Genomic DNA, 17,595 nt, shown 5'->3' on the forward strand with positions numbered 1-17,595 from the left:
TATGGCTTTATTGCGTGGCTGCAAAGCTGTAATCAATTAAATGTCTGACTGTGGGGTGTTAAGTTGCTTTGTAACAAGCCACATGGCGCACAGTGCACCATCAAGTGCATATTATAATTTGATAATCATAATACAAATACTGTGTATTCAGCATATGGTGTCAGATGATCGGGCTGGTTGCCCTGTTCTCTGCTACAGAGCGTACGTAGGGGGAAATAAGCAAATATGTAACTACTGAACGCTCACTGATGGAGAAACTCACTAGGTGGAGGTGAACATAAAAAGACAACAGACCCATAATGTGAAATACTGGTGTTTACTTGTTGGCACATTTATATTACAATCTTCTGTCTTCTCACGCTAGAGTATTCCACAGTCCCAAATGACAAAAAGGAAAATAAATTGTCAGCCACACGAACACCCTGGAGAAAACTATGACCACATGAACTCCCAGGTTAAGCCAGGCTCCACGCCAGATCATTCTCTTCGAAACATAATTTGCCCAAAAGTTGTTTCTCCCACATCAGGCACAATTATGAAATTTGTAGCACAATCTGAAAGTTTTTTAAGAAAATTCTGTCAATATTTGATAGAGGCCTTTAACAGCTTGAAATGCTACAATTCGCAACATTTCATTTGGGTTTAGTGATGTGGTTTGATGCCCCATACATTTAATGACCACTAGATGGTGCCAAACATTCTTTTATGGTCATGTGTTCAATACTGCCACCAAAGTTATTGCCATCATCACTTAACAGCTGCTGTTTAGGACTACCTCAGCTTGTGTCAATCCTTAATATAGTCCCTTTCTTATTGGAGGATGTCTTGGGTCTGAAACTATATCTCGACTGGTTCTATCCTGTCAGAAAACATAGCAAAAGGTGTGTTTCTAAATTGTTCCCCCAGTAGACCTTTCAAACACTCAGTCATTGAAACCTCAATGTTTACTTCATTTTCCAGAGCCCGTTTGTGGAGAGGCCTTGGCTGCATGGCATGTTAGGTCACACGGGTGAGACAGATCTAACCGTCTCAGACTGAAGCCAAAAGCTTTTTAAGAGACGGCCTTTGACCTTCCAGAGTACAATACATCATCTTGTCAATAACAAGTAGAGATACACAAAGTACAAACAAGGAAACGACAGGTCTGGGAGGAAGTGGTGATAGTTGTTCAGACATCGGCTGTTTCTCGTGAGTTGTGTCACATTCGTTTTGACAGTGTGTCTGCCTCCGTCTCCCCAGCCTGGAACAGACTGAGACTCCTCTGGACAATCCAACACGGCTGTTCAGGGCTGCTGGCTGACCTTCACACATCTTACACATGCTGGCCCAGAAAGGGGCTAATATGAAACCTCCGCTAGACATCAGCGCCAGGAAACGCAAACTAAGACTTCGCCCTCCACACCTAACGAGACCAATAAAAAGCAGTAAAAGCACGTTCAAAGTCTGCAGCCGTGGTTACGGCAGGGCTTGTAGTCTGCAGCCGTGGTTACGGCAGGGTTTGTAGTCTGCAGCCGTGGTTACGGCAGGGCTTGTAGTCTGGAGCCATGGTTACGGCAGGGCTTGTAGTCTGCAGCCATGGTCACGGCAGGGCTTGATTCTACCGTGACTCCATCAACTCAGGAACAGATGGGCGATGAAATTAGGTGAAACACAGGTCAAAATAAATTATTAGAAACGAGGCTAGTAGGGGGTGTTTTTCTGGAAAGCCATAGCGAGTAGAGCTATGGGCAGCAGGGGTGACGGGAGGGCCTGGTTAACACCTCTGATGGGGCGGCCTGCTGACAGGAGGCTGAAATAACAGCTCCGTGGTCTGACATGACTGCACTTTGGTAGTTATCATTCTGTAGCAGCAAACCTAGAAGATAAAATCTACATTTTGTGTCTGCAATAAGCATTTCTACCTTGGCAGGCTAATGTTTGGACAAGGAATTTGGAAGAGGGTTTCGGTGGTGAGTGTTGAATAGGCCCCTAACACCATACAGAGTCTGCATCACAAGCCTCAGATGTACAGTCTGTTACCCCAGTGAAGTTATTTACCCACGTCAAAGCCCTGTGTTCACCCCGTGTGACTAGGCCTCCCGCCCCAGCGCGCAGCTGTGGACTACTCCTCTACACGTGGCAGGAAAAGAGTTTTGTCATTTGCATTCTCTCACCTTTGATCTTTACAGAAATAAACACTTTACAAGACAAACGTACATGCCACCTCCAGCGCCTTCAGCTTCACAGTATTGAGCCGAGCGCTCCATGCCAGATATCAAGGCAGAACACAGCGGGACTAAAGACACTTCTGCCTGACGTCAAAGAGAAAAATAAAATAAAACTAGTATCCAAAAGCATTTTACACGGTTAAAAACGAGGTCTCAAACTGTACAAGGCTTGTTTGTTCTGCATCTTGCCAAAGACATCCTTTTATATTCCAATACTTTTCTCAATGTCAATCAGGTGTTTTTTTTAGTGTTTTTGGGGATGCAGATTAAATACTAAAGAATGAAGGTTTAGAAAATAAAACAACTTCACCTTACTGAAAAGTGCCCTCTAAAAACTCACCTTAAAAATACCTGTCTAGGGCCTACCTGTTATGAACGTAATGTAAACAACCACTATTCAACTGAAACCAGATGGAGGAGCAGAGAAAGTCTGATTTGCTGCAAGCTGATATGTGCTGGGTGTCCTGACAGTCTTCGCTGTTCTCCTCAGGAACGCTCAGATCTTAAGACATGAAGGACAACTTCGTCATCCACACCCCTGAACCCCAAAGTTACAACCCACTAAAGGACCAAATAAGAAGGGAATAATTTGGAGTAAGAAAAACTGGTTCTCTGAGGAGAGATTATCCGGTCTATTCTTACATTTTATAGTTATATAGGGAACATTCTTCTCTTTTTTTGATTCAGTGATTGGCTAAATCAAAGAAGACTTAGCAAGTGTCGACTTGAAACTTTGTGCCGCCCCTTTCCTTCAGATAAAGAATGAGATCTTGACATCAAAAACCACAATGAGGAGCAAAATGAAGAGGATTTCAAAGACCTTACCACAAAAGACTGTCCGTTTCACAATCAGGTCGCCAGAATGTGTGAGACCAAAACCATAAACAGTGCTCATGCAAAAGAAGTCACTTTCAACAAGTCTGTCCATTCAGACACAGAGAACATATCCTGTCCGTACAAGAGGGAAACAATACACTCATGGGCAACATTCATTCACAGAAAAGAACCAAAAAGATGAGACATTAAAAAGACCACTGAAAGCCTTCAGCTTAAGCACTAAGTATACACTTTTACATTACAACAGTAAAAAGTAGTTCTTGCATTCAATAACCACCACGCTAAGGGCGTGTTACAAGAGGGAGAAGAGGAGGAAGAGGAGAGAGGAGGAAGGAGTGGAGGAGAGGGAGAAAGAGGAGAGGAAGTGAGGAACAATTCATGCAGTTGTCAATAAAAAGAAAGAAAAAGAACAGGGGATGGGGTTGAAAGGTTACATGTACATTTACAAAGTGTTTCAGAATCTTCACCCAACACTTGTCATCAAGTCTGTGCCACAATTCTGGCACAAAGGAGTTGGCAAGGCAAACCATGTAACCATGGAGACAACGAAGAAGAAACAGAAAACCATACAGGTAGGAGCGAGAGAGAGAGAAGGGGGAGGGGGGCTCCAGGCCGTGGGGCTCCAGGGTGTGATGTTGTAGTTATCTGATACCCGACACAGAGCTTTGATTGATGTTATAGGTGGGGGACAGGTCTCCTCCTATGGAGGTGACCAGGGGCGTCCCGTTGCTGGTCAGACAGCCCTGCTGAAGAGCATCAAAGTAGGTGGCCTGCACAGGCTTGTGACACCGCAGCACCTGGATGGCATCGTCTATTTTAAACCATTCCCTTTTCCTCCCTGTTGAGAGGAAGGAGACAGGGTTGAGGAACAGTGTGATGGGGAACGAGGCTGGAGGGGTCGAGGTGACCTCTAGATACTCACCGATGTTGACCGAGTCCTCCCAGTCTTCCAGCACCTCTGTCACCACCAGCACGTACACAAACGTTCTGTGTTTCCTCTCCCGGTTCTGTTGGGTACAAGGGGTTCACTCACTCACTTGGAAAAACTCCAAAACACTGCTCGTCACTTACGGTAAGATTAGTTTGGTAATTAAAAAGAAAAGTTTGGTCCCCTGTAAATGTGTTGTGTAAGCTAATGAGGCCCTCTGAGTGTTGTTCAGCAACACAGATAGCTCAGTGCCAGATACATGTCCATTTCCAATTTTGAATGGCCCACTACTTTCCAGATAATTATGTTCCAGCAATCCCGTTCCAGCCAATCAACTTTTAAAAGGCGGGCCTTCCTCCTGAAACTCTGCTCTAGCTGCAGGAAGTTACGGTAGTTCAGACAGGAATTGGGGGAGCTGTTTCTCATATAGCTTTAATGTGTAGTAGAAAACTTAAAAATATCCTCTGAGATGCAATTGTGATACTCAGAAATGTTGAGCCAAAAGGACTAGATTACTCACCTCAAACATCCCCACCAGGCGTCCCAGAGTCCCCTTCACACCTGCCTGGAACGTTCACAAACCACACAGCTCAGGGCACGCCTCACAAATAAAACACAATCAGGTTTGTTGCCAAGTACTTTAAGTAAAAGGCATAATATAAGATGGAAAAAATGACAGTCATCTCCTGCATCTTTGACATCTCAGTTAATCTAGATATGACCGGTTACATTGACAGAGTCACTGGCTGAAGACCAGTATTGAGTTTTCAGAACTTATTGTACAATCACAAGCCGTAAGAATATCCTTGAAATGTGGTCAAACTGTACAGATGATTCAGTATGAGTATAAGCCTGTTATGACCCATGCACCATTCTGCTTCCACACTGAACCGCCCTGAAATCTTCTGATAACATCAGTTTATTACTCATCCTGCTAGCGTTTACAAGTCTAGTCAATGGGAGGGTTGAGGGGTCTAGTATGGATCAGGGCGTAGCTCTCCTCCTGGGAATGTGAGATGTTTTGCAGGCCAGGTTTAGACTGAAACAGCCTGCTTCAAGTTTCATCTATTAATACCACCTCCTCCTCCATGGACACAGACCCAGCCTCAGAACCAGCCTTAGACCCCAACCACACGTGTAGTGTGTTAGCTCTCCTGTTAATGCTAACACACTACACTGACACAGCCCAGGTGCTGCTAATGCTAACACATTACACTGACACAGCCCAGGTGCTGCTAATGCTAACACACTACACTGACACAGCCCAGGTGCTGCTAATGCTAACACATTACACTGACACAGGCCAGGTGCTGCTAATGCTAACACATTACACTGACACAGGCCAGGTGCTGCTAATGCTAACACATTACACTGACACAGGCCAGGTGCTGCTAATGCTAACACATTACACTGACACAGCCCAGGTGCTGCTAATGCTAACACATTACACTGACACAGGCCAGGTGCTGCTAATGCTAACACATTACACTGACACAGGCCAGGTGCTGCTAATGCTAACACATTACACTGACACAGCCCAGGTGCTGCTAATGCTAACACATTACACTGACACAGGCCAGGTGCTGCTAATGCTAACACATTACACTGACACAGCCCAGGTGCTGCTAATGCTAACACACTACACTGACACAGGCCAGGTGCTGCTAATGCTAACACATTACACTGACACAGGCCAGGTGCTGCTAATGCTAACACACTACACTGACACAGGCCAGGTGCTGCTAATGCTAACACATTACACTGACACAGGCCAGGTGCTGCTAATGCTAACACATTACACTGACACAGGCCAGGTGCTGCTAATGCTAACACATTACACTGACACAGGCCAGGTGCTGCTAATGCTAACACACTACACTGACACAGCCCAGGTGCTGCTAATGCTAACACATTACACTGACACAGCCCAGGTGCTGCTAATGCTAACACATTACACTGACACAGGCCAGGTGCTGCTAATGCTAACACATTACACTGACACAGGCCCAGCCTTTACGTTCACTTTCTAAAGATCCAAACTCAGCTGATACAATACGCCAAGTCATAGCTGAGTGTTGCCGTCTCCTGCTTCTCTCTCAGCCTGGTGGACCCAGCGTTCTCCTCCTGACCCCAGACAACACAGCCCTCGCTGGGGGAGGGCTGTGGACACCCAACGACATGAGCCTGTAGTGAACTTTGACATTGTGTTTCTGTCATCTCTGGCATGAGTCTGCACCAACGAGCATAAGCACCTCTCTCCCCAGCCCTCTCTCATATGACCATCAGAATCAGCCAGCAGGGTTTAGGACCTGCTACAACCCCATGCAGTAAGAGGCTTACAGCCCGCACTGGGGCCATGTTGGGCAGGGAACTCTCCGTCACAGACCAACTGACTGGGCAGTCAGACACTTGTTGATTTCTCGGGACCCAAACAGGCTTCGTAGGCCTTCAAGCCGACTCCTCCTCCACCAGCGCTCTCCCAGCGGAAAATATACATGCAAGCCAGGAAGGGCAGATGCCCTTCCTACTGATCACACCAACCAGAATAAGAGATGATATCAGCACACAATGTGATGGATCACAGAAAGGGTATAGTCTTTACACAACAACCCCCCTCTAAAGGCAGTCGATCTGTCAGGGGGGATGTAATTCAACGCCCTGGCTGTCCTGGACGTTCTCTCTCGTACCCTTCAACACCCCCCGGCACGCTGTCCTCGAGGCTTCTGCCAGCACGCTAAGCAGGCTTCATGGGAAGCATCCTCTGTCGTCTTCTGTTGTACCTGAACTTTAAATTAGAAAGTGCCAGGGGGAGAAGCAAGCCAACAAAAAGCTTTCAACTATTTGGGTTGTCACAGAGATTTTTAAAGGTTCTCTTTTACTATGTCCAACATCTGTCCTATCCCTGACTCACATTGTGATTTAAGGATGAGAGATTTAAGCCAGTGATCTGCACCATGTTTAAGTAACGTTAAAAGTATGTTTGTCCACCAACTTAAATACACCCTACAAACTAGTAGACAGTAGTTCCCAACAGGGTGTGTGGTGTTAAACAGCAAACAACAATTATCAGAGTAGTGGGAGGTGTAATACTGAGAGTACAGAGCAGAGTGGTAGTAATGGAGGATACTTGTGGAGGGCAGCTACAGCATCATGTAAAGGGCAGAGTGACGCCGGTTGGCACTTTAACACTCTGGTGTAACATGATACTTGGATTCACGGGTTGCTTAGATGGCGCACTGCTTTCTCAGTCTGTGTAAACAGGATGACTGCTGTGCCAAACTGGGCAAGGGATGCAGGAATGGGGAGTTTAAAGTGGATGTGTTTCACCCATGTGGAATACTGCTACTCATGTTGGCCTTTCAGGCAGCGCTGGGTGAGGTAATCCCTGGACGCTTGTAATCTTGTTTTCTACGCAACAGCAAGAGAGAGCAACTCCAGCATATTCATAGTGATTGAGCTTTCAGGCAACCCAGTAATGTAGACTATCACATTCCCAGCTACAAACACACAGAGACACAACCGACCTCTTCACAAACTTCCCGCGCTGCAGCAACATTGGGCTCTTCCTCTGGCTCCATTCCCCCACCGGGGACAATCCACTTATCTGGATGCCGGCTACTACTCACCAGCAGCACCTGAACAGGAGGAGTCAGAGTTGATCATGTATCGCACCAGCCCTCTTTCCCAATTTGGTCATTTTAACAAACAAAAGTAGCTTGGTAATGCTAGTAAAAACAACAAGGGGACATTGGCAGATAATGGAATGACAACAAGAGACTTGGCAACCTTCTCAGCACTATCATAATGGCATGTCAGAGATTGGCTGTCATTATCAGATGATGCCTATGTTATTAGCTAGTTAGCTATTCTGCTAGCTGGACAGTACTAATAGCCTCGTTAGCATACACTCCTCGTTGTGACCAGTTGCCACAAAAACTCCATCAATGTAGTCGTAAACTGTCCCACTAAGCAGGTTGGCTAACTATTCTTTCCGAAAGCCAGTTTACAGCTATTAAGCTAGCTCTCTAATAATCACTAGCGTACGTAGGCAACTGGCAGGCTAGCTGGCTACACAAAACAAACACTTGCTTACATTGAAGTCAAACTGGCAACTTGTTTGTCCATGTGATAACACTATGTAATGCCAGCAAAAATAAGTATTTCAAACTAAACATGTATCAAGCAGACGTTATGTTCTAGCTAGCGTCCAGTAATAAAAATGATAGTGAGGCCCACACTACACCCTCTCATCCTCGGGCTTACCTCCTCTTCACTCTCGCTCCTGAAGCAGAGACAGGCGGCCCGTTTCTTGTAGCCATCCCCGTCGTATGTCCGGGTTTGGTTTGACTTGAGCTTCATCATTTCGGGGTACAAAGGTTCAAAAGTAGCTATAACTTAAACCCTAAGAAAGCCGTTGTTTTCGACGTTAATTCCTCCTTTGGGGAACCCCGGTGTTTTCTTAATAGAAATAACTTCTTCTTCGCTTCATTTTCCCAAACCTAGGCACATCTCCGGCACGGTCGCCATTACGAATTACCGCTACTCCAAAACCGTAACGTAGCCTTTCATAGGGAGTGAACCTTTAGAATTTACCTTATCTCGCTTTGAAGAATTGAGCCATCGGATGTAAAAAACACACCAAAAAACACAGTAGGCCCCGCCGCCGGCCAATACAAAAGTAGCCTTCAGCCTAATGTGTTATAATTTCATACAAAATCACAAAAATAATTTTACTCTGGCCTACATGTTATTTTGACTGTCCCTCGCAATATGTTGGTATGGAGGGGAAAGTAACAATAATTAACTGATAACAAAGGTGATGAAAATGCATGCAAATCAAGTTATATGAATTGTTGCTATTTAAATTAAATATAGGTTATGTTGAACGTCCATTAAAATGCCTCCTGCATGGTCTATTTTTTTCAGTTGAGCACTATATTTATGTTTTTACATTTACATGAGATTTATCGAGCAGCTGCTTTTCTCCAAAGCGACATACAAGTCGCCTAGACTACTGCACATTGAAAGTATCGTACAGCAGAACATGTAGGAAGTGCATTGTTCTCAGTATAGTCTTATTCTGTGGCAGGGGCGATTTTAGGATCAGACCTTTAGAGGTTCTCAGCCCCCAATGAGAATGTGACATGAATACAGTGCCTGGCAAAAGTGCTAAACCCCCTTGCTAATATAAATCCCTAATTTCACTTGATAACAATTACTACATTTATGTATTATTATACAAAATTTTGAATGAATGAAAAAACTAAGGTTGTCCCTTTCTTCATACCAGAATCAAATTATAAAAATCAATAATATATATATATATATTTTTAAATTACTTTTAGGGGTGCTGAGATGAAATTTAAGGGTGCACAAGCACCCCTAAAAAGGGTCTAAAATCGCCACTGTTTTGTGGTCATAGTCAAGGAACGGTTTATCAAGCACAGTGCACATAATCAAATGACAGCTACAAGACACGGTAAAAACTAAACTAAAAAAAACGACCAAACAAAAACTAAGGTAGGCTATACACACCAGATACAAGAAAACAAAGTAGGACTATTTTTTCTTGTACAGTCACTGAGAACGGTAGGCTGCCTACTATAAGTCTGGTTCCATTACCAGGTCGTCTGTGCACGGACATTGAATGGCGCAGGGAGGAGGGGAGCTAAGTTATTAAATGAACAGTATGCCCACTACTTGAGACTAGATTACACTATTGCACCTATCTTTTCATTTACACTTACATCCCTCATCATCAACACCCCAATAGACATGTGAACACCCCCTATGGGAGCTGTAGGCTATTTTCGAACAGGACGTTCCGATGTCTAGTGCGTTTGGGTAGTCAGCTGACAGTCTCCTCCGTTTCCATCTTCCATCTTCGTGGGGGACACGTCCACCTCCATCCACTACTCTCTTCCTCCCACGGTCTCACCCCATCTTCAATCCTCTCCCTGACGATGTCATTAAAGACATAGGCCTACAGACTTCTGCTGTTTTGAGAGATCACACAACAAGAAGTCATTTGCACACAGTGATTGAGTTACACACCTTTGACCCCAGCCCAACGTGGGATATGAACCAAAATAAATGTATATTTGCATTTTATTAATTTTTAACAAAGTAGCCTAGGCCTGCAACTCCGTTACAGTAGGCCTACATCCACACAGCGAGTGCTATATCTGAAAGGCCTGTTTCATCTCACTCTACACAACCGTTACTCCTTTAATTCATTCATTTTGTAGCCTATAGGCCACGTTCTTTTTTCTTCTTACGATCGTTAAGATGTTTGACTCCAGCATCACACGCGTGTGTCGGTCTCATGCAACACCGAAGAGGCACTGAACTCTGACCATCTGCAGTTACCAAGGCAACACATTTACTTTCTTCGGACGTCTCCGGAAAGAAACACAACACGCTCGTCAGCGGAGCGACAGTACCGCTTCTTTCCAGTAGAGGCCGCTCACCGCACGGCCTCGTAAACCCACTAGATTGAGTTCAGTCATTCCTCTTCGTCACACTTCCCACAACGTCACACAGAGCATCTCCTCTAAGGCACTGTATGTTTTTCTGTTGATTTTGTAGGCTATATATTGTCATTCAGCACAGCCAACCAACGCCAAAGGGGTTGTGATCCGCTTTGATCAGTGTAGCTATTAGAGAACAAATTAGGTGTAAGGGCAAAGTAAGCACAAATTAGATTCATATGCACTTGGGAAGGACTACCAAGTGCACTACACACCAACACGCAAACTAAGCTGTGATATAATGATATAATGATTAGTCTCAACAATACTTTGTTGTTGATTAGGCTATTGATCAATCATCATATTATTTTGAGACCGATCAGATCGCTGCAGATGTATCATCTTCTGAAAGCTGCCCTACCTGTAGCGTGCGGTCCATCATAGACTACCGAACGGGCTACTTACATTACATTTACATTTAGTCATTTAGCTATGTAAAGTATACAGGGACATCCCCCCCCCCCCCCCCGAGGCAAGTAGGGTGAAGTGCCTTGCCCAAGGACACAACCTATTTGGCCCGGGAATCGAACCAACAACCTTCTGGTTAATAGTCTGACTCCCTAACCGCTCAGCCATCTGATCCCTTGATCCCTGATACTTGTTTAAATTGGTATATCAGGTAGGTCTATCTACAGGCTACTCTGTCAGGTTGAATGATGTTCGGAGATGATGAGCCAATGACTTTCCGCACTCAAGTTTGTCGTATCACTTCAATGTTGTGAGTGAGAGTGTGTTTTAAGGTTTCCAATATGTACTCTAGGTGTGAAGTAGCACAGTAAAAGTGTAGCCTAAAGAGCAAACCGCTGAAATTGCTCACAAGCTCAGAAATTCGTCTCGAGAAAAACTACCTCTGAAACATTGTTCCCCCCAAAATTCCAACCCTAAACCACTGAGGTGTGTGAATTATTTCTATAATGCATCCATGAAATAGTCGACGGCTGGGGCTGACGATTGTGCCTCTCGCTTCGACTCTTTCTCCGGGATTACACTGGGGACCGGAATTAGCATGGTTTAAATTTTTCTCCGCCCCACGGCTAATTGAAACGTGTAATCTGTGGAGTCTTCCCACCTCTGAGGGGTTGCAGGGTACGGTGTTTACAGTCCCCCAAACATGATATCCTCACAGAGGACACAGGAACCGGGGTAGGAAAGCTCCCTGGCCTGAACCTAAACCTCTTAAAAGCTGCAGCGCTTTAAGCTCTGCCGGCAGGGATCCGGACAACTCTTCTCATTCATCCTTAAAATTCAATTAGTCTACCCCTCACTTATTAATCAAAAGAGCTTGCGCTACAGAAACAGAGGACAGCTGTTAGGGGGGTGAGTGAGCTGTATCTGTGAGTCATAAGATTGTGTTAAACTCAGTTTCATAAATTAATGTAACCTAAATGTGTACAACTCATAGATTCCACATGTGTGGTTAGCGCTGGCTAGTATTGGTTTACTGCAACATATGGTAACCCATGATGAACCAGCTTCCAAGCTCACCTTGGCTTGACCTGATTTGGCCTGACTTTCCGCCCACCGAACCCTGTCTGAATATTCAGTGACCTAGAGGCCTTTGCGGTCCAGAGCAGCGCTGCAGGGAGATGGCGAGCGTCCAGCGCTCAACTAGTGTCGACGGAGGATGCTCCAGGTATAGCGTCTACCTATGATACAGTGGGGTAGAGGAGAGAGAGAGAGAGAGAGAGAGAGAGAGAGAGAGAGAGAGAGAGAGAGAGAGAGAGAGAGAGAGAGAGAGAGAGAGAGAGAGAGAGAAAGGGAGAGAAAGGGAGAGAAAGGGAGAGCAAGTGAGAGGGACAGACGGAGAGAGAGAGGAGGGAGGGAGAGAGCAAAAGGTTGAGCAAGTGATAGAGAAAGAGAAAAATATTGAGAGAAGAGAGCAGTAGAGAGAAGGAGAGAGCTTTACTCAAGCTGTGTTCACGGTCAGCCTGGGTAGTTCACCCTTTCATCACCATCCATCTGAACGTGTAGAGAACGAATTGCCTCGGGAGTGAAATCTCTCAGTGGCATGCCTGATAGGCACTATAAGCCATTTGTTATTAATTATATTGATAGATGGAACTTCCTCCTTGCCGTAAAAGGCTGGGCATATATAGGTAAGAACAACGTGATGGTCTTTTAAACCCGTGACGGCCCTGATACACTACATTATACGGTGGAGATTGGGAATAATGAGAAGGAAGTGTTTTTTTTTTCATTTTCTCAGATTTCTAGAGAAATCCTCTTTTCCAAGTCAAACCGGGGAAAAAAAATGAGAGCTAATATGAAATTCACGAATGTGAATTTGTTGTGGTAGCCTATAGTCGAATACTTTGGTTATGTTGAAATTGAACAACGGTATAGCACAGTACATGTTTAAATAAACTGTAAGGCATAACATTTGAAAACATCAAACCCCACGCACACATACACACAAACACTCCCCACCCCTTAGAAAACAAAGGTATTTTATTTGCCAAATCTGAACGCTACGGCTGCCCCAAGTGATGGACTTTTGGAAGAAAACCTGATTTACGCAATGGAGAGTTGTGGAAGGCTTTTGGAAAAAAACTGACTATTCAACAAATCTAAAGAACCGCATCACAGCTCTGAACATTCCAAATATGTCTACACCGCATTTTTCTTTCATTATCAAGTTATTCTGCATGTGCTTCTGGTCTGGAGCCAAACAGGCTTAGCCGTAACCAAGCTATAGGTGGAATGTAGCAGGTGGTCGAATCTCAAATAGCTCGAAAGAAGTGCAACAGAACGTCCAGAGGATGGCTGACAAGCTAGCCAACATGTTTGACATCTGATCCCGTTATCTGATTGCGTCGTAGTATAGTCCTTTGCGTTGCGATCAAAAACATTCAGTGGGCGCTTTTTTTCTCCATTGATTGGGTAGCGCTGTCTCCATTGTTCGGGCGTGGGATGAGATATTTTCACGTGTTCTTTTCATCACCAAATCTGTAGGAAAGGCTACACCTCTTAACTAATAGCTAATACATGATTTGTGTATCAGTTAGATTATGGCTATGTGACAGTAACATGCAGCGAAAGTTAGGAGTTTAGACTTTCATAACCTCTTGTCACTGTACAGCGCTCCAGTGGTTTGGGTATCGACGTAGCTTGCACGGAAGGAATGGATTTCTTTTGGATATTTTAAACGTCGTTCAGTTTTATACACGTGGACTACATTCCACAAGTCCAATCCATCACCACGCATCGACGGGAACAATAATTTGCCTCCCCATCGAGATAGTTTTTGCACTGGATATGATTCAATTCATCAAAAGAGTATTCTTCACATGCAGGATAACACGGTGAGTAGCCTACCCCAGCCTTTAAATGGGTCAACTTTGACATAAAAATACACTTTAGAAAACTGTGAATTTTACCCCAAATGTAGGCTACGTTTCTTTTTACATATTACATCGTAGCCTTTAAGAATGCGAGTCTTTCTGTATCATCACCATAGATTGTTTTTTGTTATGTCCTAATTTTTGATTATTCTGTCGGCAAAAGCGCTCGTGACAAAACATCCTCCTAAAAACGGTAGTTTTTTTATTTTCTTCTTTTTTCACAAAAACTATATAGGCTCAACCCAGAATAATACACTACGGGCTACGCTGTATAGGTGCATTGATTGTTTTATGCGAAGGCGCAGTGTTGTGTATACACGTCTGTGCCAGCAGAACGTGTAGGCTATGAAGAAATGATGCTGCATACTCCGAGACACCCAAGGATAAACAAATATGCGATATCTGGAAAGCAGTATTGATTAATTGACTCATTGATTTAGCCCTGATGATTGATCGATATCCGTACTAATGCAGGGGGTCAAAATGTGTAACCTATTTGTTCCGCACGATGGCATTGAATGGGCAATCCCGGCAATTCAGTTGAGACAGTTGAAAGCGAGAGAATCTAGAAACCCCACCCCGCGCGGCCCCCGCAGTCCCGCACCCCCAATTATTATTCAGATTTTGCACTGATATCGACATCACATTCAGACTGCCTACAACTTCGATGACGCACGAGGAGACGGAGTGAGACAGAACCTTCCGTCCGTCAGCGCGCGTTCTAGACGCACTGCCTCCAAGGAGCATCGACTAAGTAGAAATGAAGTGACACTTTCACTCTGTGCCCTAAATCACAAACTTTTGAAGTTGCTCTGACACAATTGTGTCAGGAGAATACGTTTGAAGCCACATCAGGCTTGAGACTGTGCACATTTTCCAGTACAGAACCGGGATCCGGTTGGGTTTGGATAACGGGCCAGGAAGAGCCAGCGCTGTCGCTGATGGTGCTTCCATCCCTGTCTCCTCCCCCGGCTCTCGTGTGGGTCCGGAGATAAGCATGGTATCATCTTCCAGTCTGAGCCCGTCATGCATGAGAACCCAAATGATTCCTGCCAAAATCTGCACCTTTCTGCAAGTTTCCCTTGAAACGAACCGCACTGCCGGGAGCGGAACAACTTCTCAAATTGCCGGGTTAATTGTGTTAAAGAAACTGACTGAGCACCCAAAAAACTGATAGAGGGAAGGAGATTTAATTTAAATTTCAGTCCCTTGTCTGATCTTCCCATCACATGGATTCCATGTCGGAGATTTCCTTCACGGACGCAGATGCCTGTGTTCGCGAGGGCAGTGTAGATGTGGCCACAGAGTACGTGTGGGTTAAACCCCTGTGACGTGCAGGTGCTGACTCCTGGCTGAGCAAGGTGGCTGCCCAAGGAGTCCTGTACAGCCACATTCCAATCAGCCTCTGTTAGATTCACTCAACCCTGCTCTGCTTATCTTATCTTACACCCTCCATAGGTTTGGGCCCTGCTATGTCAGCAAAAACACCAAGGATGGCCCATTTCTTCCAAGCGCCTTTAATATGTCATGGGGCAGAATGTAAGCTGTGCTGAGCAGATAGCACCAGCAAGCACGCAGTTAATAATGTATGAAGACTAGCTTAACACGAATTACTTGCTCCGAAATGGATGTTTAACATTTCAATCTGGCGTGAAGTGTCATCGGATGGACCGATGGTGTTCATTTGAAGTGGGAGAAATCAAACCAGGCCATCGAGAAGACAGATGTGTTCCTTCGAGGTTGCATCTAGTTTGATATCAAATGCGTGTTTGCTAAGGCGGCGCTGACAGGGGTGCGCAGGAGAAACCGAAAAGATGATCCAAAACAAATGCGTGGGTTTCCCCAAGTCAGACCCGGGACTGTCTCTGGGGTCCTGCTGTTCCTGGGTCAGAGACGTGCTGGGAACAGACCTCCGTGTGGAGCCAGACGGAGCAGTCTTCCAGCAGCACAGATCCAGTCCCCAGCCTCTCTGGGCGGACGCCATCTGCCCTACGAGGAGCCCATCCAGACCCCAGCCCCTCTGGGCAGACGTCATCTGCCCTACGAGGAGCCCATCCAGACCCCAGCCCCTCTGGGCAGACGCTATCTGCCCTACGAGGAGCCCATCCAGACCACAGCCCCTCTGGGCGGACGCCATCTGCCCTACGAGGAGCCCATCCAGACCACAGCTCCTGGCCGGGACCAGTAGGATGAGACTCAAGGCCTCAGGGCTCTGTATGGATGGAGAGGTGGGTGGGTGGATGGATAGGTGGCTGGATGGATAGGTGGGTGGGTGTATGGATGGAGGGGTGGATGGATAAACAGATAAATAAATGAATGGATTAGTAGATGAATACATGGATGGATATATGAATGGATAGATGGATGAAAATATACTCAATCTATTTCATGACAGTAGGAGTATTTGAGAAATACTGCAGTCATGAATAATCAATCAATTTAATCTACTTTATAACTGATTGATATTGTTTTCGACTGAACAATTCTTTCTGATCTTCAGATGAGTGCATGAACGAGCTGGAAAGCAACGGCTCTGCCCTACCAGTTATGTTCATACTGCCCGTGTACCTTCTGCGACACGCCATAGAAGCAGAAAAGATAATATTTTGACAGTCAGTGCAGCGTCTGATAACAGAACACGCTCAGAGTCCTTCAGAAGTTGCCAGTCACGAAGAAAAGAAGTTCAGTTTTTGAGCTGTGCTTTTCTCATCAAGCAAGACAAGGAGCAGAGCAGAGAAACTCCAGAGCGCTGTTGAATATCTCCTCCGTCAGAATACACAAAGATTCCTCAGAGAGCTGCCGGCTGTGAAATGGACTGTGAAATGAGTGCACTTAACATCCCGCCAGTGGATTATTCATATTACGCAAGGTTACGGGAACCCCCCCCCCCCCCACCCACCCATTCCTGTTCAACCCCTCCCTGTAAAATAACACCAACACCAGCATCCATTTTCTTCAACGGATGTGATGAGAAGACTTTATTGCGCTGACATGAAACCATAAAGCCTTACATTATCTCATTACGCTGAGCTAACCCTGGTAAGGGGAGGGGGAGAAAATCGAAAGCACCTGCTTTCACATGTGAAACAAGCCATCGATCCTTTCTTCATGGCAACTTACAGTACACAGCATGTCACCACAGTCTGCAGGAAACAAACTGGATCCTTCAAATGTAGCCCAGCGTACTGTCAGAGGAGGAATTAATCTACTGGTGGTAAACAGAACCTGAAATGAGAACTGTGTGTGTATGTGCATTTGTCTGTGTGTGTGTGCGTGCAGACTGTGTGTAGCCTGTGTCATGTGGACTCTATTGATTTTCTTCAAGATGTGAGCATCTTCCTGGTGCATAGACGATGCCTGTGCCATAATCTGTTTGTGGCCGAGAACACGTTGACCTATTGGCATTTTGTTTTTATGAGTCTGTAATTGGAAGAAAAAGGCCTACTCTCAGAGCCATGCTGAAAACGACGTGAGTGTAAAGGATGCACTCAGAGCCTCTTTAACTGCACGTGCGTAATGCACCTGCTTTAACCGGGGACCTACTGTTGGTCTTGGACATGTCAGCAGTCTTCCAACATTCACATCATCTGACAGTAGATCTGCATTCACCTCATCTGCAGAAGGAGGAAAAGGGTGAGGGGTGAAGGGAGGAGGTGAGAGACACAGTTCCTGATATGAAATAGCCTGCGTCCCCGCGCGCCTGCCGCCATCTACACCTTCATGACTTATTGAACTATGTTAGCGCTGATTAG

At 45.3% G+C, this 17,595-nt stretch overlaps 2 protein-coding genes across 3 annotated transcripts in view; one reads left to right on the forward strand and one right to left on the reverse strand.

The window, feature by feature from the left end:
* Positions 1 to 302: 302 nt before the first annotated feature.
* nudt3b (nudix (nucleoside diphosphate linked moiety X)-type motif 3b) lies at positions 303 to 8,535 on the reverse strand. 2 transcript variants are annotated; one of them, XM_047025017.1, is made up of 5 exons: positions 8,236 to 8,533; positions 7,497 to 7,607; positions 4,493 to 4,537; positions 3,967 to 4,051; positions 303 to 3,882 (listed from the first exon to the last, which is right to left on the reverse strand). In XM_047025017.1, the coding sequence occupies exons 1-5, from the start codon at positions 8,332 to 8,334 to the stop codon at positions 3,686 to 3,688; spliced, it is 537 nt and encodes a 178-aa protein (XP_046880973.1). In that variant the 5' UTR covers positions 8,335 to 8,533; the 3' UTR covers positions 303 to 3,685. The 2 variants fall into 2 exon arrangements, with proteins under 2 accessions (XP_046880973.1, XP_046880972.1); XM_047025016.1 differs by having other exon boundaries at positions 303 to 4,051; positions 8,236 to 8,535.
* Positions 8,536 to 13,020: 4,485 nt separating this feature from the next.
* LOC124471417 (metabotropic glutamate receptor 4-like) overlaps positions 13,021 to 17,595 on the forward strand; it is a 124,692-nt gene continuing 120,117 nt past the window's right edge. Inside the window, exon 1 of the mRNA XM_047025895.1 lies at positions 13,021 to 13,804. The gene's annotated coding sequence lies outside the window, so the exon portion shown is untranslated. The remainder of the gene's footprint in view (positions 13,805 to 17,595) is intronic.

Source organism: Hypomesus transpacificus, chromosome 9 (genome assembly GCF_021917145.1).
Source record: "Hypomesus transpacificus isolate Combined female chromosome 9, fHypTra1, whole genome shotgun sequence".
NCBI lineage: Eukaryota > Metazoa > Chordata > Actinopteri > Osmeriformes > Osmeridae > Hypomesus > Hypomesus transpacificus.

Excerpts from the sequence above, each read along its gene's own strand:
- nudt3b (XM_047025016.1), bottom strand. The coding sequence starts at position 8,334 with ATGATGAAGCTCAAGTCAAACCAAACCCGGACATACGACGGGGATGGC. Across the intron at positions 4,538-7,496 it reads CGCGGGAAGTTTGTGAAGAG|GCAGGTGTGAAGGGGACTCT; the intron begins GTCGGTTGTGTC and ends TGAACGTTCCAG. Across the intron at positions 4,052-4,492 it reads GCCTGGTGGGGATGTTTGAG|AACCGGGAGAGGAAACACAG; the intron begins GTGAGTAATCTA and ends TGTACCCAACAG.